Here is a 24740-nt window from a genome sequence, read left to right on the forward strand (position 1 = left end):
TTGAAAGCAAGGCATTTACTTACTTTTTATTATTTTAATCCCCAGCATCTAACACTACTGACTTGCCCTAAGCTGAGAATGGTAAGGTTCATTCACTCAAGTGGAAGCTGAAAAAATAAATAAGTCACAATCAATAAAAACTTTAGGGCTAACTCATTTCCAAGTCTCATGCACTTCTAAGCCATCAGAGATGCATTTCTTACCCAGCTTGATGGCTCCCAGAGAAGCAATCTCTCGATGCTCTCTTTCTTATATTCAATAGATCAGTAAGGTACATAAGTTCTTTTAGTCTGGGAAAAATATATTTTATGTCATTTACAGTCACCCTTGGGTCTCCACTAACAAGTTACATACCACAAATAGCACCATTAACAAGTTCAGAATGACCTCACAAATCCAATTATTCGAGTTTTGTCGTTCCAAGATGAAGTCTGGGAAGTTTTGATATTAGAGTATTCAAGGCAAGCCTTTTCAGGTTTAATATGCTTATATATGAAAGAGTCAGCATTAAAAGCCCTGGGACTTTTCTGTACTCATTCGAGAGTTAACAAAAGACTTTCTAAGATGTTCTACCTTTAATGAACTACATGATGCTTTTAAAAAGTTTGAGTATAATACTCCAGAGGAAAGCTGAGACGCTTTTGTTCATACTGATTATGAACCAGCTGCCTCAATAGCCACATAAAACCCCTGCCTTTAAATGCAATATAATGCCATCTCTCTCAGCCTATCTGTTGAATTTTCATTTACAACAAGCACATATATCCACTGTAATGGGAAATGACATTATGGCTTAACCATAGCATGACTGTTTTCTCCTCTGTTCTTAAAAAAACAAACCCTTTTTATAGAAAACTCACAGAATTTGCAAAAGCCTAATTACAGAAACAAGCAACAAGAAATAAAGAGTAAATGATACTCAAGTTTATATGCATATAATGCATATAAATGTAAAGAATCTAATCTTGAAATTAACCCCCTTTCCTTCCCATTAACCTATAAGTCTACATCAGCATCCAAGCATATTTTCTCATAATGGTGTAAAAGTGACCCTTTTTAAAATTTTTTTCTCCTCCTTCCCCCCACCCCTTCCCCCAGATGGCAGGTTGACCAATACATGTTAAATATGTTAAAGTATAAATTAAATAAAATACATGTATACATTCCAAACAGTTATTTTGCTGTACAAAAAGAATTGGACTTTGAAATAGTGTACAATTAGCCTGTGAAGGAAATCAAAAAATGCAGGCAGACAAAAATAGAGGGATTGGGAATTCTATATAATGGTTCATAGTCATCTCCCAGAGTTTTTTCGCTGGGTGTAACTGGTTCAGTTCATTACTGCTCTATTGGAACTGATTTGGTTCATCTCATTGTTGAAGAGGACCCCATCCATCAGAATTGGTCATCCTATAGTATTGTTGTTGAAGTAAATAATGATCTCCTGGTCCTGCTCATTTCACTCAGCATCAGTTCATTTACATCTCTCCAAGCCTCTCTGTATTCATTCTGTTGATCATTTCTTACAGAAAAATAATACTCCATAATATTCATATACCACAATTTATTCAGCCATTCTCCAATTGATGGGCATCCACTCAGTTTCCAGCTTCTAGCCACTACAAAGAGGGCTGCCACAAACATCTGTGCGCATACAGGTCCCTTTCCCTTCTTTAAGATCTTTAAGTAGAAACATTTCTGGGTCAAAGGGTATGCTCAGTTGGGATAACTTTTTGAGCATAGTTCCAGATTGCTCTCCAGAATGGTTGGATGTGTTCACAGTTCCATCAACAATGTATCAGTGTCCCTGTTTTCCCACATCCCCTCCAACATTCTGCATTATCTTTCCCTGTCATTCTAGCCAATCTGAGATGTGTGTAGTGGTATCTCAGAGTTGTCTTAATTTGCATTTCTCTGATTAATAATGACTTGGAGCATCTTTTCATATGACTAGAAATAGTTTCAATTTTTTCATCTGAGAATTGTCTGTTCATATCCTTTGACCACTTATCAATTGGAAAATGGTTTGATTTCTTATAAATTAGAGTCAATTCTCTATATATTTTGGAAATGAGGCCTTTATCAGAACCTTTGACTGTAAAAATGTTTTCCCAATTTATTGCTTCCCTTCTAATCTTGTGACTCTTTATTTTTGAAAGCCACCAGCTGTTTGAGGAAGTTTATCACCAGAAGGTTGGCCATCAGGTGAAGAACTATTTTTTACTATGGTGACTTATGAAGAACCATCTATTAAAGCATGGGGGGAGTAAAATCTAATTGAGTGGAAGGAATGCTAACACCAACTAAGTTACACACCCTTCTGAATTATTGAAATATTTCCTCAAAAGTAATTTCTCAACTATGTGATACAATATAAAAGGATCAATGGCTTGATTTCGCAAATAGCAAATACTTTAAAATAACATCTATTTGGGTTTGGGAGATAAGATGTATTATATGTTTCTTTCATTGTCCTCTCCTTATAATTTTTGCCAACTTATCCATTAATTTTCTTTCTCAACTCTCTTCACTCAGGAGAAAATCAATTCACTCTATACAATTGACTTCCACATGTATATATATGTATTAAATTTAATCCATTCTCTCTGGAACCTTAGCATAAAAATGACTGTGGACAAATCATTAACCTTAGGCCTCAGTTTCCTTGTCTGTAAAATAAGAACTCTGGGGTTAAATTAATTTCTTTATTCATTTACTAGTGTTTTTCAAACTCTAGTCTTGTGATCTGATGGTCTCCAAATGCCTGTAAGACATCTCTACCTAGAAATTCCGGGGGTACTTTATACATCATGTCTCCACTGAAAACTTTCCCATTTCTGTTGAGGATCAATCCCTCCAAAACAAAATAAAACTTCTCAGGCTTAAAAACCTACAGTTATATTTGACTCTTCTCTCTTCCTCACTGCCTCCTCCTCCTCAACCATATATTTAAGTGTGGTCAATTTTAACTCCAAGAAAATCTTTCGCATCTGACTGACCCTTTCTCTCCACTCATAGACGTTAGCTTAACATGGACTACTACAATAATCACTTACCTGATCTCCCTGACTCCACTCTCTCTTTTCTGGAATCTATCCCTTCCATAGTTTCCAAAATTATTTTTAGTGGCCAGTATTCACTAAATCAGGCTAAAAATCAGGATCTCCCTATTGTCCATAGAATACAATATAAATTACTTACTCTGGTGTTAAATCCCTTTACAATTTGGCTTGAACCTTTATATCCCAGTCTTACTTTAAATTACTCTCCATATTCCAGCAAAACTCAATCATTCGATAGTCTATGATCTCCACATAAAACGTGCTTCACCTCTGTATTGGTACAAGTTACCTCCCCACTTTTTTCTTACAATGCATCCTCTATCTTCCCTTGGGTGTCAGAACTCTTAATCTCCTTTTATGGAGACAGGAAATGTGTTGCCTCTCTTTTGCAACTTTTCTTGATCTCCTTAGAAGTTACTATGTTTTCCTCCTCAAATTTTTCTAAAATTCTTAAGTTTGGTTTCTCCCCTGTACCATACTTATGTGTATACTGATAGTCTGTTCCCTTGCTACAGAATTGAATATAAACTCTTTGAGGGTCACAATTATTTCTCTAAAGTTCAGAAAAATGTCTGTACATATCAGGTGGTGAATATAATTAAGTTTGTTTGTCTTAAGAAACAATATAATTATCTTGCATCTTTTCAATACACACTAAGATTAAACCTGTTTGAAACCTGCTGAAACAGGATGTTTAAATTTAGATTTTATTTATTGTTATTAAATAATGTTTATTAAATATATATATAATGTAAATCCTTGAGAATAGTGAATAGATATAATTCAGCATATCTGTATTTGTGTTTTGTTGTTGTCTGCATTATACTAAGTAAAAACATTTAAATTTTATATCAATTCCAGTTTTTTAATTCAAAAGACAGAGCAAGATGAAGCTTCTATTTTCTGCATAAAATGAGAAAGTATGGTATATTCAGTTCCTTTCCAACCCCATAAATGCATACTGAGAGGTTTGTCATCTCATTACACCCTTCCCACTCCCAATACTGACCTAGGTCTGAGATGTATTGTGCTGTTTCTTGTGATTTTTGTTTTTTCTTTTGTTTCGGTTTGGTTTTTTGGTGGAAGAATGTTAGAAAATAAGAATGGGCTGTCTGAGCTTTTGTTGGTAAAACATTTCTCTCAGAGCTATCACAAAGATAGTAGTCTTTAATAAGGCAACGTCCAAGTTTGATATTTAAAAGAAAAATCTTATAAAAATGCAGTCATGACTTGAGCCTTCTGCTGAGACTGAGCACTGTATTATACTGAAAATAGAATTTAGACAGAATCAAGCAATTTCCAACATCTCAGCTATGCCAAACATACACGTAAATTATCTTTTCCATTTCTCTAATTGGTCCCCTGCTGGCCTCCAAAGAACTCATCTCAAAAAAATTTCATTTAAAAAAAAGCTAATCTTATTATACTGTATTCCTGCTCTAAGCATGTATTCTTATGCTCAATTTAATGTGACTTATAGCTAGGATTAGTTAGAATTCTAGAATTAACTCAAATCAGGACGACTCATCTTCTGGAGTTCAAAGCTGGCTGCAGACACTTACTAGCTGTGAGCTTTTTGCCTCAGTTTCTTCATGTGTGAAATGAGCTGGAGAAGGAAGTGGCAAACCACAACATTGTATTTGCCATGGAAACCCCAAATGGGCCTGGACACGAAAGAAAATGACTGAACAAAAATCCTAACAAGTCGTTTTCAACGCTTGACCAGGTTCCCTGACTCTATTTTCCATAAGTACAATCTTCTTCTCAGACTGCACAGACTTAGATTTGCCCATAGCAGGCTCTGCCCCAAGTACCAGAAATTTCAGTGTTCTTCCAAAGGGGCATCCTCTTGGTGAAATGAGGAGAGAGATTTAAAGCAAGCATGAAAGACTCGTCTCTGCGGGAGTACATGTCACTGCATGCTGCTAGCGCTGCTCAGCATCTCATTTTACATATATTCTTATGCTTTCTCCATATGTACTTGTCCTATGTCCTATTCCAGAAACACCATCCAGAGGCAATGTGACTTTATGGAAAGAGCCCTGGATTCAGAGTTAAAGGATATGAGTTCAAACTCGGTCTCTGGCACTGGATACCTGATATCTGTGTGACTCTGGACACGTCATCAAGTGTCTTTTAACTTGCTTTTTCCATCTGTAAAGTGGGGGATAGGAATAAATTTTATACATATAATTAGGAATAAATCATATATATATTCTTAGGAATAAATTATATACATATATTATTTATTATATATATATTATTTATTCTAATCCCCCACTTTATATATAGATACACACACACTCATACATATGTGTGTGTGTATATATATAATTTATATACCCACATGCATATATTTTATATATGTATATAAAGTTGTTGTTATCCTTTGATCCAGCAGTGTTACTACTGGGATTATATCCCAAAGAGATTATAAAGAAGGGAAAGGGACCTGTATGTGCACGAATGTTTGTGGCAGCCCTCTTTGTAGTGGCTAGAAACTGGAAACTGAATGGATGTCCATCAGTTGGAGAATGGCTGAATAAATTGTGGTATATGAATATTATGGAATATTATTGTTCTGTAAGAAATGACCAACAGGATGATCTCAGAAAGGCCTGGAGAGACTTATACGAACTGATGCTGAGTGAAACGAGCAGGACCAGGAGATCATTATATACTTCAACAACAATACTATATGATGACCAGTTCTGATGGACCAGGCCATCCTCAGCAATGAGATCAACCAAATCATTTCCAATGGAGCAGTAATGAACTGAACCAGCTACGCCCAGAAAAAGAACTCTGGGAGATGACTAAAAACCATTACATTGAATTCCCAATCCCTATATTTATGTCCACCTGCATTTTTTATTTCCTTCACAAGCTAATTGTACAATATTTCAGAGTCTGATTCTTTTTGTACAGCAAAATAACGGTTTGGTCATGTATACTTATTGTGTATCTAATTTATATTTTAATGTACTTAACATCTACTGGTCATCCTGCCATCTGGGGGAGGGGGTGGGGGGGTAAGAGGTGAAAAATTGGAACAAGAGGTTTGGCAATTGTTAATGCTGTAAAGTTACCCATGCATATATCCTGTAAATAAAAGGCTATTAAATAAAAAAATAAAATAAAAAATAAAGTTGTTGTTATTCAATCGTTTCCCACTTTTTGTGTCCCCGTTTGGGATTTTCTTGGCAGAGATACCGGAGGGGTTTGCCATTCATTACTTTTTCCATCAGACAGGATGAAGTGATTTGCCCAGGATCACACAGATAGTAAGTATTTAAGGCCAGATTTGAACTTAGCAAGATGAATCTTCTGACTCTATCCACTAATCCTATGGCCTTTGTTGTAAAATATGATGACTATTCAGAGACCCATGGGAAGACATGTTTGAAGTAATACAAGATCAAGGAAGTGGAACAGAAGGAGGATGGACAAGGTGACTACAACATTAACACCACCAACCAGCAGCAAAACAACTCAGGTTAAATAAATCCAAAGAACAAAGCTGGCAACCATCAATGTGAAAGCACCCATATTCCCCTTGTGTTAAATAGCAAACTACAATAAAGAGGAAACAATGTTTTATCTGTTACAATCCCTCTACTTAATTGTTGTCAGTGAATGAATTTAAGATTAGTTTGTGTAGTTGCCAGAACAAAGACACTCTGCCCAATCAAAATGTGTCCAGCAAAAAATTATACCCTCCAAAAGGGAAAAATACCATCTTCTAATTCTATTGCAAGTCTGCTAAGCTGATGCATCACAGTACTTAAGCTGACAAAGAATGGAAGATCCTGTCTCCTGTAAGGATGATAAGAAGTGGGTAAGAGAGAGACAAGCTTTAAAAATTTGTTCCTCCCCATCTCCATTAATAGAAACACAAACTTCATTGATAAATGTCTCTGGCTTCCTCTGAGATACTAGATACAAGTCAAGGGACTTGAGTTGCATTTATAGCATCTGGCACAATTTCTGCAGTTGGCTTGCCAAAAGGAAATACTCAGAAATTTTAGATAAGGCTGCAAGATCAATTACATGCAAGCATTTTGATTTCCTCTTTGCTTAACAATAAATGTACATATCATCTGCTTATACTTGAGTATCTTAATTACCATACTAGAAGGAAAATAACACAAACTGAGACAGATTCAGCTTTAGGGTTAAAAAGAAATCTAATTGCTAAATCTGTAGTTCAGCTCAGAAAACTTTTCCATCTAATCTTTCACTACTACAGCCTGGAAGGCAATGCATTTTGCAAAGACAAGCCTAGGTCATAAAAGTCTATTAGGTAATTATGTCAAAATCCAAAACAAAACTGCTGACAAATAGAAGCATTACCAGGAACTCTTCTATGCTTTGATAATACTATGCTAAATACAACTCTCCTTAGAGTACGGGATCCTTTTAAATATATCCATGGTCTTGTGGGAATGTTTTATTCTTGATTAGAGACAAGGATGAATTTGATTTTATCCTCCATCAACCTTCTAGGTTTTCTGGATCCATAGGTTTTGCTATGGTTTCAAGATAGGCTCCCCTATGAGTTGATCACATTTACACAGTAGATGATAAAATTTTAAATCCAACATAGTCTATTGTGGGAAGCCAGGTAGGCAGCTGATGCCAGAGAATGGAAAAGTCCATTCATTTATTTTTTCATCCTTGAAGACATCTAGGGTCAATCTGTCCTTGAAGAAGATACCCTTCTAAATAGCCTTCACTGAAAATGACTATTCTTTTCTGAGCCAGTGCACTCTACTTTTGGACAGTTCTAATTCTTAAGTTATTATTGTGCTATAAATAATGACAAAAGTTATGAGTCCAGAGAAACATAAAAAAGGTTTTAGGTGAAAATGCAAAGTCAAGGAAGCAGAACCAGGAAAAAAAAACATACACATTGATGACAACAAAGTAAATGTAAAGAACCAGGCCAAAACAATCTAAACCGAATATTGTGAAATTAAAGAACAATCTCCCTTCCATGACAGAAGTTGGGGTCCATGAAGGTAGAAAATGGTGTGTAATAACAGATTTTTAAAAGTATTTTTTAAATGGTCAGTTTTGTTGATTTATTGATTTTTCATTCTTTTTGCTTAAAAAAATATCTTTGCTATACAGGTGTCTTTCCAGGGGAATACAGTGGGAAGGATTCAGGGGAAATCCAGGGAATGTGAAAATAAAAGATATTAAAATTTAATTAAAAAGAAAAAAAAGTTTTTGTTGTACCAAGCTTAAGTCTTCCTCTCCACAACTTCCATCCAATGTTCCTAGCTCTGTTCTGTAGGGACAAGCAGAAAAAAGGAACTTTCTTGGCAATAAATGCCCCTCACTGTTTAGTAACACTCATGTAGTATAATAAAATGGGTAGAACCTGGCCCATAGTAGCAGTTTAATATATTTTAGCTATTTGTGTAGCAAGAGGCCTTGTTTTATAGCTAGCAAAAACAAAGGTGTGGAATACAAACATACAACTTCTACCCACTCACAAGTACTTTATGGAAGATTTAGTGTCTGAGTAATAATCCAAGCTGCCAAGGGTGTGGGTATTGATTCAACTAGATAACTAGAAATCAACCATACAATATTTTCATTTTGTAGAATAGAGGAAACAACAATTCAATCTCTAGATATTAGGAAATACCTACCCCTCTAATTGATTTCTTATTTCACTCGCCACCAAAATTATTCCAAAATGTCCTTCTTCACTTAAACCATCTCTCATTTCCCTCTCTCTGAATATTCTCAGATAAAGACTTCAACTCTTAATTTACTGAAAAAAAAATTGAGGTCATTTAGTGTGAGCTTCCTTTTTTCCATTATGTTCATCTTAAAATCCCTTGACATCAATTCTCACTCTCTCCTCTCCTCCAGTTTCTGATCATTAAAAGCAGCTTTTATTCTTGTCAAGGCTAACACTTCTACTTATATCCTTGACTCTATATCCACCTCTTTTCAAGCATCCATTCCATTGCTCTAATTGTCAATCTTTCCTTCTCTATTGCCTTGAAATATTCTTAAGTCTATCCCATCCTTAAAAATATTCACTATATTCTACCATCTTCTCAAGTTGCTGCTTCTCCTTTTTTTTTTACCCAAATTTTTAGGGGGGAAAATCTACACATGCTGCCTCTGTGTGCTTTCTTTTCTCTCTCTGGCTTCCTCTACTGTCTCCAAAGTAACCAAGGACTTTTCATTTGCCATGCGGGAACTCTGCCAAATGGAGCTGTCTTTTCTCAGCCCTTGGCCTTTCACATCTCTAAGGCATCTGACCCTGGTGACCACACTCCTTCCTCTCTGTATTTCTTGCTACGCTGTTTTCTGGGTTTTCCTCAGACTATTAACTTACACCCTATGCCACAAGTTCCAAATGGAAACGTGACCTAAAGATTAAAAGTAAATAAATAGGTAAGGAAAATGGAAAGAAATGTTTATCACAAATACAGCTAGAGAAAACTGTTGCCCAAACCAAGGAAGAGCACTGTAATTACATAAAAACGTGTATGCTTCTATATGAATAAAATCAATGTCGCTCAAAGAGAAATCATCAAGGAGAGAAAGAGGAATTTGTACCCCTGGTACAGAAGTCTGAGATGCAAGACACACAAAGAGCTGACGCTGACACCCAAAACCAAAAACTACTCCCTAATAACTGGTCGCTGTTGTCCTTCGCTCTCGAGCACCTAAATGTCTTCAGTCTGTTAGAGCCAAGTTACAGCGTGTCCGACTGTGGCTGATCAGACCAGTAGGAGCTCAGAGTGCTCTGCCACAGGTTGGACACCAACCGTCCCTATGAACATCTGGGCTAGCATCTCGCCTTGAGAGCAGACCATGCTGAGTGGTCCTGTGCCACTGTCTCCCACAGCATCCAATCAATTCTAAAGTTCTTAAGAGAGACCTTGACAGTGTCCTTGTATCATTCGGTGAGTGCTTTTGTTAGATGGAAAATATAACAAGACCATAAAGAAATGTAACATCTCAAATGCTTGAAAATTATCACAGATTCTTTGCCAAAATGAAGACTGAAAATTGAAATGTTATTATTTTTTACCCCAAGAAGAAAAGGAGTAAAAATTACCAGTTTATATCTTATATATTCCATCACTGAAGTAACAACTTTTTTTCCTCTATAAATTTTTATCACAGATAGATTTAATTCTTATCCCAGTATTTTAAGAGTCACTAATATATATCACACATAAGATCATAACAATAAAATAACTTTGCTAATAAATAAATGGCTTAACAGTTACTGGAATGACATTTTTTGATTATTAGACAATTTTAGCATCTCGATCCTATAATACTTTATTCTTATAATACAATATCCTATAATACAATCCTTACCATGCTTTACTTTAAAAAGTTTTTTTCACCTTTTCTAATTTTCAAAGTTCTTATACATATCATGAGTATTGGAAGTTGGGGAAAAGGGATTCTTTCCTTGCCTCTCCTCTACCCCCAACTTACTAGGGCATTTCAACTGAAAGACGCCACAAAAATAAAAATTGTTACTCTAGAATTCAGAAATAGTAAATATTTCTGTCTTCTTGTCATAAGCAGGAGATATTTCCTAATCAAGCATAAAAGGTCTGTTTTTCATTTAAGTTAACATTATGCTAAAGGTAATCTACTGCATATTTTAACATGCCAAAAATTACCAGAGCAGAAACCAGTTATTCACAAGCAAGTGTTATTAGATACCCATACTTCATGAACAAAATATAAATCAGTGGCTTGACTAGAAGTTTTCTTTTGCCAAAAGCATGTAGCAGTCTGATATTAAACTGTGTAACATTTATTGAGTAATACCATCTTTCTCAAAGAACAGGCCAAAAAGAATAGTAATTGTGTGATAATTACAAAACCACATCATTCTTGGAAGGCTTGAACTTTGGGAGGAATAAATGAGAAAGGAAGCATAGTTATATAAACAGAAATAAAAAAAAATTGCACCTTCCTCCGGTACTATGTCCTACTCAGAAAAGGATGGCTCTTCTAGACTAGTTTTCTAAAATTTAAAATGCCTCTACACTTCCTTCATGTTTCAGTATGCTTTTGAACTAGAAAGGTTAAAAATTAGTTTTAATGATAAACCAGAGGCAGTTTCTACTTTCTTATGGTCCTTACTCTAAAATCATTTTTTTCTAATTGTTTCTTACAATATTTACTTCTTAGAAGAAAAAAAAAATCTGAGCTCAGCAATCATGCAACTTGTTTTCCAAAATTTGGAACTATTTAATGCAACTCCAATCATTTTACTTTAGTTTCCTAGAGAAAGTCACCTCTGAGTTCCAAGCAATGCTTAAATGTTTCTTCTATGAAAAATAGATAGCAATTTCTTCTATCTCATGTTTATAATAACCTTGTTAAACAAACAAACAAAAAAAAATAAGAATCCCAGTTTTTCAGGAACAGGTCTCATCAGATAAAAGGCTAAGCTATGACAAAAAAAATCTGCTACTAAAAAAAGAAAACTAAAAAGTACTCATTTTTTAAAAAATCATGGTTAGGATTTATATATGTCTTTTAAGGTTTGCAAAGTGCTTTATGTATTTTATCACATTAGTATTTTTATAAAGAAAATTAATTCTTTCTGACCATCGGTTTATTTTTCCTCTCAGCTTTCATATGATACATTTCTTAGTAAAGATATTGTATGTGGTATACTTCATATAATACACACACACATGTATACATACATTAAGAATTAGGTAAGGCACAGAGGATAAAGGAGAGTCAAGGAAATCTGAGTTCAAACCTGGCAACAGATATGTACTATCTGTGTGACTTTGGGCAAGTCATTTACCCTGTGTTTTCATCAATTTTAGTTGTAAAATGGAGATGATAATAGCATCTACCTCACCAGGGGGTTTTGAGGATCAAATGAGAAAATATCTGTAGAGTTTAGCCCAGCAGTGGAGATACAGAAGACACTTACTTAATAAAGATTTGTCCCCTTTCCCATTAAATTATTTAATAGGTTATGTCCTATCCACCACAATTAAATTAAACCTGACTTGCTCTAATGGCCACAATCCAACTAATATTAAAAATGAAAGACTCAACCCAGCCCCTCTTTTAGGCCTTGATCAATATGGTCAAGGGTTGCTCTGTTACAGTTCCATGACAACCGTTACCGCCCAGGGGTGTCAGAGCTGGACCCTTGGTCCCTTACCTTCGGGGGGATCCATCCTCGTGAGGCTGGATGATGACTACCTTGACTGTCACAGAAGTCCGTAACAGGTCAATCATCTGCTCATGAGTCAGGGTGGCTACGGCCACTTTGCAGATCTCGACGAGGCGGCTGCCTTGGCGCAGGCCAGCCTTCCAGGCAAAGCCAAAGGGCTCCACGTCCGCAACGATTCCTTCAAAGTTGACGTGGAAGCCAAGTTGGCCCAGCCCGTTCCTCCGCAATGTCATTTCCACAGTTTCACATCCTCGGGTCACTATCTAAAGGAGTATGAGATAGTTAAAAATAAACCATCAAAAACTACTATCCCCCACCCTCAAAAACTCCCTTGATCATGTGGAGAAACTCATTTTTAGAGCTAGGTTTTTTTTTTTTTATAATTTTGATGGAATATGACACCCATCATCAACTAATATAGGATGATCATTGCTTAGGCATTTGTGGATGACAAAGGTTTTCTTCTGTAAAATTAATATTGTAGGGATTTTTCAGATACATAAAATCTGATGATTCTTCTGCTTTTCCAGGTAGGGATAACCAGCTGTCTACTTTCTATGATATTTAAAGACAGAAACAATTGTATCAATTCCCATAATTAGAGTATCATACACACAAAAAAATGAAGTCAAAGCATATCAATAATTTTCTTCTTTACAAGCAGATAAATATCTCCTCACAGAGAAGTTGTGCTTTCTTATAATTCATTAACCCAGAACTTGAGAATACTTATGATGGGCTAGGAAGACAATTGTCACCTTTCCTTTTTTTAATGTCAGTTTTATAGATATGCAAGTTTTTATAAAAAATATTTTTAAAAAAGGAAATTTAGGTGTGATAAAGGAGGGAAGGAATTTCTTAGCAGAAACTATTCAAAAGTAGGACAAGCTGTCTGGAGAGACAGTAAATCTTCCTTCAACCCCAAGAATGTTTTTAAGCAAAGACTAGAAGATTACTTGCTGAACATGTTGCATATGTGTTTCTTCATTCAGGTAAGGGAAAGAATAGATCACTTTTCTCACTGTTTTCAACTCTAACTTCTTTGTGACTTAACTTTGCTTTCCAAAATAAAAACTAACTAAATGCAACTAAGTTTATTTAAACTTACTAACAAAATGCAAAAATTGAGACTTTTTTTAAAAAAAAATCCAATATAGCATTTTATAATATTATTATAATAATAATATAATTCAGAAAATGTTGACAGAAAACATATAACATTTTCTCATAGCTCTTTACTCATCATTTAGCATAATCAATCTAAAGATAAACTCATACCCATACCAGGTGCTTAGAAATTTTTTTTAAATGTTCATTTCATCTACCTTGTTGTAGATCTAAAATCTACAACTGCTGCCAGACATAGTATAGTTGTCCATCATGATGGTGGTTAGAGTGGAAGAGGCTGGTGAGAATTTTGCAAGTCTGGCAGAATTTATTTTTGAGGGGGAATCTCTTTGGACTATGCCTCCCTCCTAAATTCCAATAAATCACTAACAAGATCCAGAACTAATGAAAAGGAAAGTGGTCTTTGTTCTCTTCCCTTTTCTTTTTTTTTCTAAGTTCAAAAATTCCAAAGTTGTCAATATTACAAAACAGACAGTAAGATCTAAAAGTCCATTGTTGAGTCTCATTAAGAAGGCTAAAAAATTTATGACTCACTCCAATTAGTGTAAATTCTGCCAAATTCTACTCATTTGATTTTCGTCTTGGAAAGACTGCTGTCACTACCCAGTTCCCTTCAGAGCTATACAATGCCTTCTATGACAAGCACATATTGATTTCTTCTATCGTTCATTCACCTTATAAGGGTAGAAGTATTGGGAAAATGTTTCTCATTAAGTAACATTTGATGAGGAGGATGATATTAAGGTATCTGTAAGAAGCTCAAAGCTAGAAAACATCATGCACATATTCCCAGGTCTAAACCACTGAATAAAGTTTCAGTTTAATAAGCAGTGCATCTCCATGAGGCATGCTCTGAATGCCTATAGAGTTATTTTAATAAAAGCTACATCTGTATGAACAGCTGTGGAAAAGGACCGCCATCTATCACCATTGTGTTGGCTGTTTCTATAGTTACTGTTCTATATATTATGAGTCACCTTCTCACACCTACAAGGGATGGTTTGAGCATTAAAGAACTCTGGAGAGAAATGGATACCCCTAGTTAGTGACTGAATTTGAAAAGGCCGAGAATTCCTATCTTTAAACTGAACTAACATAAATGATATCCGTGACATTCTCATGAAAAAAGCCCAGGACAAATTCTGCACTTCAACCACGCACTTTCATTTTATTCCTTCCCTCCCACCACCAATTGCAATTCTAACGGTAACAGACTCCTTTAAGAATATGTAATGATGCCATTTTAAGTTGAAAAGAAATTTTCTCATGGGACCCCTGCAGGAGGCCAATCATAAAGTCTTTTAGAGGACCACAAAATGAAAAATCTGCTTGGAGACCAAGTGCATCTGTGGGAACACACCCAGAATTACAAGTTGCTGAAGCCCTTGTGTGAATGATAAGTTTGAGATTATAGAAGTCCCAAGACTTGACATTATATCTATGTTGAAATTTCTTGACACAAGTGTTATATTAATTAGATTCACAGAGAAAAGTAATGTCTTCATTTTACAGATCAAAATACCGATGCACAGAGGAGAAAAGTTAAATTTAACTGAGTAATTTCTTGATCGGTTAATTTTCCTAAATACCATTCTCATAGTAAAGAAGCTCCTTTTTATTTTTAAATACACTATATTCTTCTAATTTTTTCTAGTCTCTATAAACTCTTTCCTTTGCCTTTAATTCTTGTCGTTAGCAAAAGCTCATCTTAGTCCCTATGCACATCTGCCATTTGTTGTTGAATCTCTTCTTGTTGCTGTTTAGTCATTTTTAGCAGTGTCTTAACTCTTTGGGACTCCACTTGGGGATTTCTTGGCAAAGATTCCGGGATGTTTTGCCATTTACAGAATGAAGAAATTTACAAAAGAGGAAATTAAGGCACAAAATCCCATAACTATTAAGTTCCTGAGGTCAGATTTGAACACAAGAAAATGAGACTTCTTTCTTGATTTCAGGCCCAGGACTCTATCCATTGCATCGCCTAGGTGCCTTTTAGTCCCTCGGGATCTTAACCATTACAGATATATAGATGATGTTCAAAAAAGATCTCATTAGCCCCACTACTTTCTGGTTCTCATATTCCTATCTGCCTTTAGTAATTTTCTACTCAATAGTCTCCAATAAAAAATTAGGGGCTTTGGCTTTCTTGTGCCAATGAAACATCCCTTTTCAATTGTTTAAAGTTTTATCACTCTGACTAGAACTACAAGCTCAAATCTCAGTCCTTCTCTTGACCTCATATTGGTGGTCAAGTTCTGCTATTTTAGTTCTCCACAATGTCTTTTAAGATTAACATCATATTTTCCTTATCCATAGCTGCCATAGATAGTGGTGAGATTGCTTGATTTGGAGTCAAAAGATCTTATTAATTACAAGGCCATGGGCAAGACCTTCTGTTTCTTATCTATAAAGCAGAAATATTACTCTGCATTCCTACTTCATAGGATTGTTAGGAAGATCTTAGTGCAAAATGGAGGGTAAGAAATTACTATATTACCCTCAGTTTTCATTACTTAGACCCATAATAACTTAAATTTCTTCGTTTTAATTTTCAAGTCGTCCCTATGCAACAGATAATTCAAACAAGTAATAACATAAGCTTTGATCTATTTATGCTCCCAGATGGAATGATTTGTATACAAGAAAAGAAGGAAGTCTAGAAAACAATGAAATGGGGTCCAGGGGACATGTTTATACTTCAACTCTCTGATGGCAAGTGTTAGTGAGATGTGTATCATCTGCAAGATAGTGCAGCTTAGGTGTATACATAAAATAGATTGTGTCCAGGACAGCACACATTTCCTTAATATTTTATACTTTTAAACACAAGGATTTCTGTGTAAGGGGGCTGGAATGGATGTTTCAAAAATTTAATTTCAAGAAAATATCAACATTTTCAAGAAAAATAAAAAGAAAAAAAGAGAAAGAGAAAAAAGGGAAAAGAGAAAAGAAAAAATAAGGAAGAAAAGTAGTCACATATACTCCATCTCCCCCATACTGCTTAGATTTTGGTCTAGATAATGAAAACTTATATATCTTTGGGGATAAGAATTAGACATGAGAAATAGTATACTTATACAATTTTTTTTTCTAATTTCTCAAACTGAAAAAGAGGGCAAAGAGTAACAATCACTTTACTCTCTGCTGTCATTAATCTATGTCTACTCAAGACCCAAACCAGAACACTTTAATTAAATAAAAATGGAGTACATCTAGAGAAAATTTTAACACAGGTAGGCAACTTTTTCTTACTACTAATACATGAAATAATGAGTATTTTGGACATCTACTTCAGCTTTTCTAAGACCTTCTTAAGTACTGTCAAATGATTAGTATGACATTAAATTTATTAGATGGGAAAAATAGATCTGCTGGATAAACATACAAAGGTCATTGAATTTGTGAGTAAGTCATACGTATTGATGTAGTCAAAGTAGTCTCTTAGCTTATTAATTACTTTTTGTGGGGAGAGCTCTGGAATTTATTTATACAATATCTAGACAATTCCCTTGTTCTTAAGTTTTCTCAGTGACTGCTTTTCTAATTTGGCTCCACCTAATCTCTGGAATTCACTAAGCAAACAGATTTCCTTGATTATTCTGAAGGTAAAGGCGGATTTATCCATCATTTTAGTCATTTGGGTCAATGTGAACAAATGTCTTATCATCATTAGGAAGGAAGATCACATTAAAAGTATATTGTAGTTTCATATTTCTCTGGCAATGATGTATAATATTTTCAAACTATGGGATTTGCACTGTTAAGAATCTTGTATTTGGGATTCCTTATTTTACTAGGGCGTTTTGGATTGTAGTTTGATCACTCTTAGGTTTATTGTTTATGACTTTATGTCCCTCTTTCAGAAATCATTTCACCTCTCTATGCTTCAGTTTTCTCAACTGCAAAATGACCAGCAAAGACACAATCTGTGAAGTTTTTTCCAAATCTCACTTTTTTCATCAAAAACAAAGCAAAACAAATTTAGGCCTGCTACAATCTAAGGAATCATTTTGTCCAATCCTTTCATTTTTATGAGTGAGGAAGGAGTCTCTAAAATGTTAGATGTTTAGACCCTCAGTAAGTGGCAGAGTTCAAACCAGGATCAAGATTGCTTAATTTCCTATTCAGTATTTATCTAACTGTACATCAAATGGATCTGCATTAAATGAGAATAAAATTCTCTCTTCCTTGCTACTCTGTAGAGACAACTGTAAGAAATAGGTACAATGACTGGGACAAGGAAAGGTCATCTAGGGGAAAAGAACAACTAAGTGAGTGTGATTAAGAAGGAAATCTTAAACTTAAGAACACAAGATGCATCAATTTGAAATCCCTAGAACTATTCATGTGGATGTAGGTTTATATTAGGGTTAGCCTGAAGTCCTACCAGAGATCCATGGAATAAAGAACAAAAGAAGAAGATAGCTCCTTGTAGGCCGCCCAAGGATTCTAATCTTCAAAAAGAGTATTTTAGATCAAAATGCATCTTTGAGGATCTCACTGCTGACAAATGGGTTGCCTGCGGGTTCACAAAAGTTTTTTTTTTTTTTTTAGTAGACTTCAGCTCAGCCCGTAGAGAGTTTCTGTATAGAATATATAGATAAGATGAGCCCCGAAACACCAATCAGCAATTCTCAAAGATGAGATGCTTCAGGGTCATTCATTACAGGAACTAGTCTTTATCCTCTCATAAAATGCCACATTATGCCATTCTCTAGATGCCTAAAAATCTGAAATATTTAAATTAAGTCCTGGTGTCAGAGCACTAGGATACCATGAACTTCCTAGAATATAAATTATGGTTGATATACATAAAGACATGAAGTGAGAATAAATGTGGGGAAAAAAATTGAGCTTTAGGTAAGAAAAGTTGTTCAATTTTGTAAGAAAAGTTGTTCAATAAATATGACTAACTACTATTACAAAGTAAAAATCATATCAATTTCATACCGTGCTTTTCTTCCGAGCACTTTGGCGGAAAAACTTGCTCAACAAACCATCAATTATTACCACTATTTCAAGATAAACACCTTGACTATTTCAAATTATTTTTGTCTCATTTGACTATGGTCCCTTATTCTCATGGGGAATACATCCTGATAATAGTAGTATCTTGAGTATTTTTGGTTTAAGAGTTGCTCTTTGCACTCTGAGATAAGAACAGGGGGAGTATTTCTGGAGACACAAGTGATAAATGGCAAGTTAGGCCCAAAGTTAATCCTGAAAGCATGCAGACAAGATTTTATTAGTCATAAAATACTAGTTTGGGGCAACAGAATAGGAAGTTTTTTTGGTTTATATTTTTTAGGCCTCACTAGAAACAAAATAGGGCTATGAGGAAGCTAGAATTCCAGTCAATTTACTGTGAATGATTGAACAGTGGCTAAACAATATTGATCCCTCAGTGGCTGAAGTAGGAAGACCGATATGAACATTTCTTTCTTTTCCACATTAGTGTGGACCCAGGGACTTTGTAACTTTTTGGGTTCCATAAAAACTGCCAGGGAAGGTGCTAATTGATATGCTAATGTGGATCAGGTTAAGCACAAAATGAGCCGGCACCAATAACTGAATTTCATTTACAGCCCTGGGGCTGACTTAGAGGAGCATGAAGAGGTGACTAATTACTCTGCTATAGTACCCTTCTCCCCTCCTGCAGGTACCCCATGGGATCAAAACTCTTTTACGGTGAGAGCACACACAGCCAGTTCAAAGTTGTTCTGACTCAAGGCTGCCCTGACTGGGGTTTGAGGCTGATAGATTTGAATATGTATATGTGTTGTTTTCAGACACCCTGCCTGACAGACAGAAAAATAACAATTTCCACGAGAAATTACTGAAGGCAACTGATCATGCTGACTCATTTTGAACCAAGAAAACTGTCTTCTCTGATCAGTTTGGAAGTTATAGTCCTCCCTGCCTCCATTTACTCAGCAACTGTTCAAAATGGTACAAAGTCTGACAGCTTTGTTTCTATGAGAAATAGTAACTATTTCTTTCTAAAAATTGTGTTCAAGGGAGAATTCCCTGATTGGTCAAAACTGATTCTGGTATTGGAGGAACAAAGATGAATAAAGCCTTACAGCATGACATGTACTTACTCCTAATCTCTGAACAATTTCCCTTATATCATCAGTGCAATTATCCACTGTAGACAGAAGAATACATTCTCCTCTTTCATAAAACACTTTGATGCTCATTAATCCAGAGGTCCATCCAATAACATCTCTGCAGGAACAGTTAAATACAACGTTCTTAGACTCCTTTTCAATTAACATGATAAATTCATTGGAGATTCCTAGGAGACATTCAATGTCTGCAGACCGGCCAAAGTCTCGTGCTATGACATTCCACATGATAGCCCCAACGCTGTATAAGTGAGCATCCTTCCTTGGTTTTACTTTCTCCTTTTTCTTTGCCCCTAATGTAATGAAACTGAACTTGACGGAGGTATCCACTGTAGCTGTCGTCACAAAGTTTTCTGCTAGATCTTTCAAGTATTCCTGTCTTGTTCGGGTAGCCATTGCTCGAAACTTTTCTGACTTGTGAGCTGAATTTTCAGCATTGATCACTTTGGCTAATAGGAAGTCCCTAAAAACTGCTGATTTTGGAAAAGTCACGCCTTTGGGAATTGGTGGACCAAATGGTGGTACATCTTTTGATCTTGAAACTCCAACACTATAGGGCAGGAAAAAAATAGAAAAGAGAGGAAATTTAGCAACCAAAGATTTCCACAGACTTATTTTCAAGTTAGATTACCTGACTCTCAAGCTACTAATTTTTGGACATACCATAAGTTATTTATCAAAACTCAAGTAAGTTAATAAGGTTACTTAGTTAAGTAAGAAAACAAGGTTACTTATGAATTACTTGTGAATCAAAATAGGAAGTCTATTTTTCTCAGTGTTCACTCCATTCCAACACTTTCATCCATGGCATGAGAGACAAGGAAAAAGGCTATGAGAATTAAAAATTCAAGCATGGATTTTAGGGGACACATCAGTTTTATAACTTGGAGGTGCCCAAGGGGAACATGAAAAAGTATGTTCCATTTCAAGTAGTATGATAATAAGCTGAAACAGATATCCCAAAACCTGAGTTGTGCAAGCATAAATTCTACCATCAAAGATCTATACCATCCATCAAACCTATTCTAAGGAAACATCTCATTTCACAGTAGTAGAGAAGCCAATTAGAAAGACTACTGCCAGCCTCTGTATTTTAAACTTGCTAGGGAAAATATTAACAACAAAACAAGAAACTTCAATAGTAAGCATAGTACTGTCCTCTTCAAATTTGTAAGAAAATTGAAGGAAGTGTTCAGACTGAAATTTTAGTAACACAACTATTAGGTGGTAGGTGGCACTGTGATAACTTAAAAGCTATTGTAATGTTTTACCTATAATACAAAATATCTGTATTTTGCCTATAATATATTTTATTTGTAAAATGCTGTATTATTAAAACCTATCCACATTACCCAATGATGGCTGTCCATACAACAAATGTTTACTGGTACTATAAACTGCATGAGTTACAAAGTTGAGGAAAATGGTCTCCTGTCTCCAAAAAAAAATTAAAATCTAGTAAGGTTGAGGGACAGAAAGTATACATGGAAATAAATAACTACAATATATGGAAGAACTACTGTTTTCTAAGAACAATTCAAATAAGTGTTAAGGTAGAGAGATCAAATCTATTTGAAAGGCATAAGACAGGGTCATAGAAGAGACATTATTTGAATTATGACTTTGAAAAACATGGTGGGATTATAAAGGTTTAAATGCAGAAGAGGGAATGGAGACAAGTAGGAAACCATGGAACATGTGAGGGTAGAGGTTCATATAACGAAATGACATGAGACAAAAAGGATGCTTTATGGCCACACAAGGAAGCCCTTGAAGACCACAGTGAAGCACTTTGCCTTTATTATGTAGCTAGTGAGAAGTTTCTGAAGTTTTGGAATAGCAAAAAATAGCTATTATATTATAATTAAAATTATTTTGTTTAAAATAGTATTTACAAACACTGTATGCTAATAAATTCTAGCCTTTTGGTTGGTCAAATCTCTTCCAACTCAAGTCCTTTCTCCATTCAGTTTTAAAGCTATCTTTCTAAAGTGCAGATCTGACCCTGTCACTCAATTCAATAAGTTTCAGTGTCTATCATTCTCAGGAGCAAATTTAAAATCCTCTAGCGTTCAAAGGTTTTAACCTCCCTGCTACCTTTCCAGTTTTCTTATATTTGAATCTCGCCCAAACACTCTGAGAACCAGTGATGCTGGCTTTCTTGTTCTTCCTCAAAAAAGATTTCTCCATTGTAGGCATTTTTTATAACAGCCATTCCGGTAATTCTCTCCTTCTCTGCTTCATAGCTTTCTTCAGATCCTAGCCAAAATCTCACCCTCAAGAAGACTTTCCAAATCTCTCTTAATGCTAGTCCCTTCTCTCTGTTTATTATCTTCCACTTCTCTATATATCTCGTTTATATATGGATAGCTTCCTATTGTCTCCCCCATTTGAGAGCTGGAACTGTCTTGCCTTCCTGTGTTTCTATAGCACTGACGCAGACCATAGGTGGTATCTAACTAATAAATGCTTGCTGCTGACTGATTCTTTCCATCTTGTCTCTCCCATTTTACTAATTCATTTCTCTGAGAAAAAAACAAACCCCAAATTATTTCTTCCTCCATTTTCATCATGGAAATGCTGAAAGAGGTGTTCAATTTTGATGGAGGGAGATGGGTAACAATGGAATGAAAACATATAAGTTACTTTTAACATGATACATAGGATGATCTTTATGAATGATTTCTTGGTCAAAATTATGCTCTATTCCACTCTCTGCTTCAATAACTTTGAAAATATGGCCTAATAACAAGTTTGGGGAGCGTTACAACTACTGAATTTCAAAGAAAACTATTGATTCTTTGAATAATATGAGTAAAGTTGTTTTTGTTTCATAAGTAATCAACATGTACTACTGGGATTATATCCCAAAGAGATTATAAAGAAGGGAAAGGGACCTGTATGTGCACGAATGTTTGTGGCAGCCCTTTTTGTAGTGGCTAGAAACTGGAAACTGAATGGATGTATCAGTTGGAGAATGGCTGAATAAATTGTGGTATATGAAAATTATGGAATATTACTGTTCTGTAAGAAATGACCAACAGGATGATTTCAGAAAGGCCTGGAGAGACTTACACGAACTGATGCTAAGTGAAATGAGCAGGACCAGGAGATCATTATATACTTCAACAACAATACTAGATGATGACCAGTCCTGATGGATCAGGCCATCCTCAGCAACGAGATCAACCAAATCATTTCTAATGGAGCAGTAATGAACTGAACTAGCTATACCCAGAAAAAGAACTCTGGGAGATGACTAAAAACCACTAGATTGAATTCCCAGTCCCTATATTTATGCACACCTGCATCTTTGATTTCCTTCACAAGCTAATTGTACAATAATTCAGAGTCTGATTCTTTTTGTACAGCAAAATAATGTTGTGGTCATGTATACTTATTGTGTATCTAAGTTTTATTTTAATATATTTAACATCTACTGGTCATCCTGCCATTTAGGGGAGGGGGTGGGGGGGTGAGGTAAGAGGTGAAAAATTGGAACAAGAGGTTTGGCAATTGTTAATGCTGTAAAGTTACCCATGTATATATATCCTGTAAATTAAAGGCTATTAAATAAAAAAAAAATTAAAAAAAAAAAAAAAATAAGTAATCAACATGAATGCTTATTAGGTAGTGTCTGTATTTTTTAACATGTAATTTGGGGATCAGTTCTGGGTATTAGGAGCATAGGTACTTTTTGAGGCTATAAAATGCCTACTCTGGTATTTTATCATTCATTTTTGATGAAAAGATGAGTAAGACTGAATTTTGCTCAGGGCTAAACTAATAAAATCTTGTTTCTGGCTCTGAACAAGCTCCTGGTGTTTCTATTTAATTTGATGACTCTTCCAAGTGAGTTTCAAACTATCATATAGGAGTTTTCAAGAATAGTTGTTGCCCACATCCTCAGACTTATGTCAGAATAATGAATGATTCTTGCAGTACAATTCCGTATTTTAACTAATTGTCCTATTGCATATTTTAAAGGGGCTGAAACTAGGAACAAAAGAAATAGCAAGAGGTACAATTATGAAAGGATAAAATGAAGATGCATGTGTATATCTAAGGAAATTGCTTAATTCAGAGTGCTATGTGTTCCTTCTAAGATATTTTACTTTCTTACATAGCAAAAAAAAAAAAAAAAAAAAAAATACAGAAAGGAATCTACAATTAGGAACCAAGTGGAATTTGGAGGAATAAAGTACAGATGGTGAAAGATGCAATACTGAAACCAAACTAGCCAAATAAATTAGGACATACAGACTCACCTATAACACACATTTTCAGTGCAAGGATTGTGCACCTTGACAATAACAAAGACGTGTTGAAACTGAGATCGGATATTTTTTGGAGTAAAAGGAAGTGCTCCAGGCTCTTGGAAGACAATGGTAACGATGTCATTTCCTATATGCCTTTTCCTTAGGAGCTATACATAAGAAATGGACACACAAAGAAAAGCAAATTATGAATGGAAAAAGTTCTTCATACATTTTTTTTAATTGCACAATTCACTGAAGTTCATTTCAAAAACACTGCTCAAAAAATAGAACTATTCTTTAGAAGCTAATTGCCAGAAACTTAGCATTACAACAGGAAACTGGGTTGAAATCAGAGGATCTATGAAAAGAAGCTACAGAAGTTTTCAACTTTATAGCTCTAACTTTTGTGTTCAGCCTAAGCAATCTATCCTTCAGTTTCTTCTCATGTTTTCTGTCTCTTATATATAACATAAGTTCCTTGAACAAGGGCACAGCTTTTTTGTTTTGCCTTTGTATCTTACACCTTTTGGCGCAGGATTTTGCCCATACAAGTCCATAATAAATGCTTATAGACTTGGATTCAAAAAAATGTTTTTTAACAGAAGTTCTTCCAGTTTTTACTAGAAGCTAAAAAGTGAAGCAAACTTTCAGTTTTACATCTAATATTTACATGCATATCTAATATTTACATTTAATTTACTTTCCCCCTTGCAAATTTCAACTTCCTCTCATCCTCTGTTCCATTATTTAATATAAACTCATTAGAACTAATTGGCAAAGAAACTAGTCTTTCATCCCTATTTGTGTTGAGGGCATCAGTATTCTACTAATCATGTAGAATTTACTCCCTTCTCTTTGCTTTCTCACCTCTCACATCCCATCATCTCACTGAGACTTCAACAAAAAGAAATCAATATTTTTCACATTTGCAGTCTTTCTTCTACTTAACAATCCACTTTCT

At 35.1% G+C, this 24740-nt stretch overlaps 1 protein-coding gene across 5 annotated transcripts in view; it reads right to left on the minus strand.

The window, feature by feature from the left end:
* Positions 1-24740, minus strand: part of SIPA1L2 (signal induced proliferation associated 1 like 2) — a 252934-nt gene that overhangs the window by 47548 nt on the left and 180646 nt on the right. For all 5 annotated transcript variants that reach the window (XM_031966909.1, XM_031966910.1, XM_031966912.1 and 2 more), the window contains exons 8-10: positions 23789-23946; positions 19494-20070; positions 12253-12527 (exon numbers count right to left, since the gene is read on the minus strand). In XM_031966909.1, coding sequence (XP_031822769.1) covers positions 12253-12527; positions 19494-20070; positions 23789-23946 — 1010 coding nt within the window. The remainder of the gene's footprint in view (positions 1-12252; positions 12528-19493; positions 20071-23788; positions 23947-24740) is intronic.

The sequence above is a fragment of the Sarcophilus harrisii genome, chromosome 4, assembly GCF_902635505.1.
Source record: "Sarcophilus harrisii chromosome 4, mSarHar1.11, whole genome shotgun sequence".
Lineage (NCBI taxonomy): Eukaryota > Metazoa > Chordata > Mammalia > Dasyuromorphia > Dasyuridae > Sarcophilus > Sarcophilus harrisii.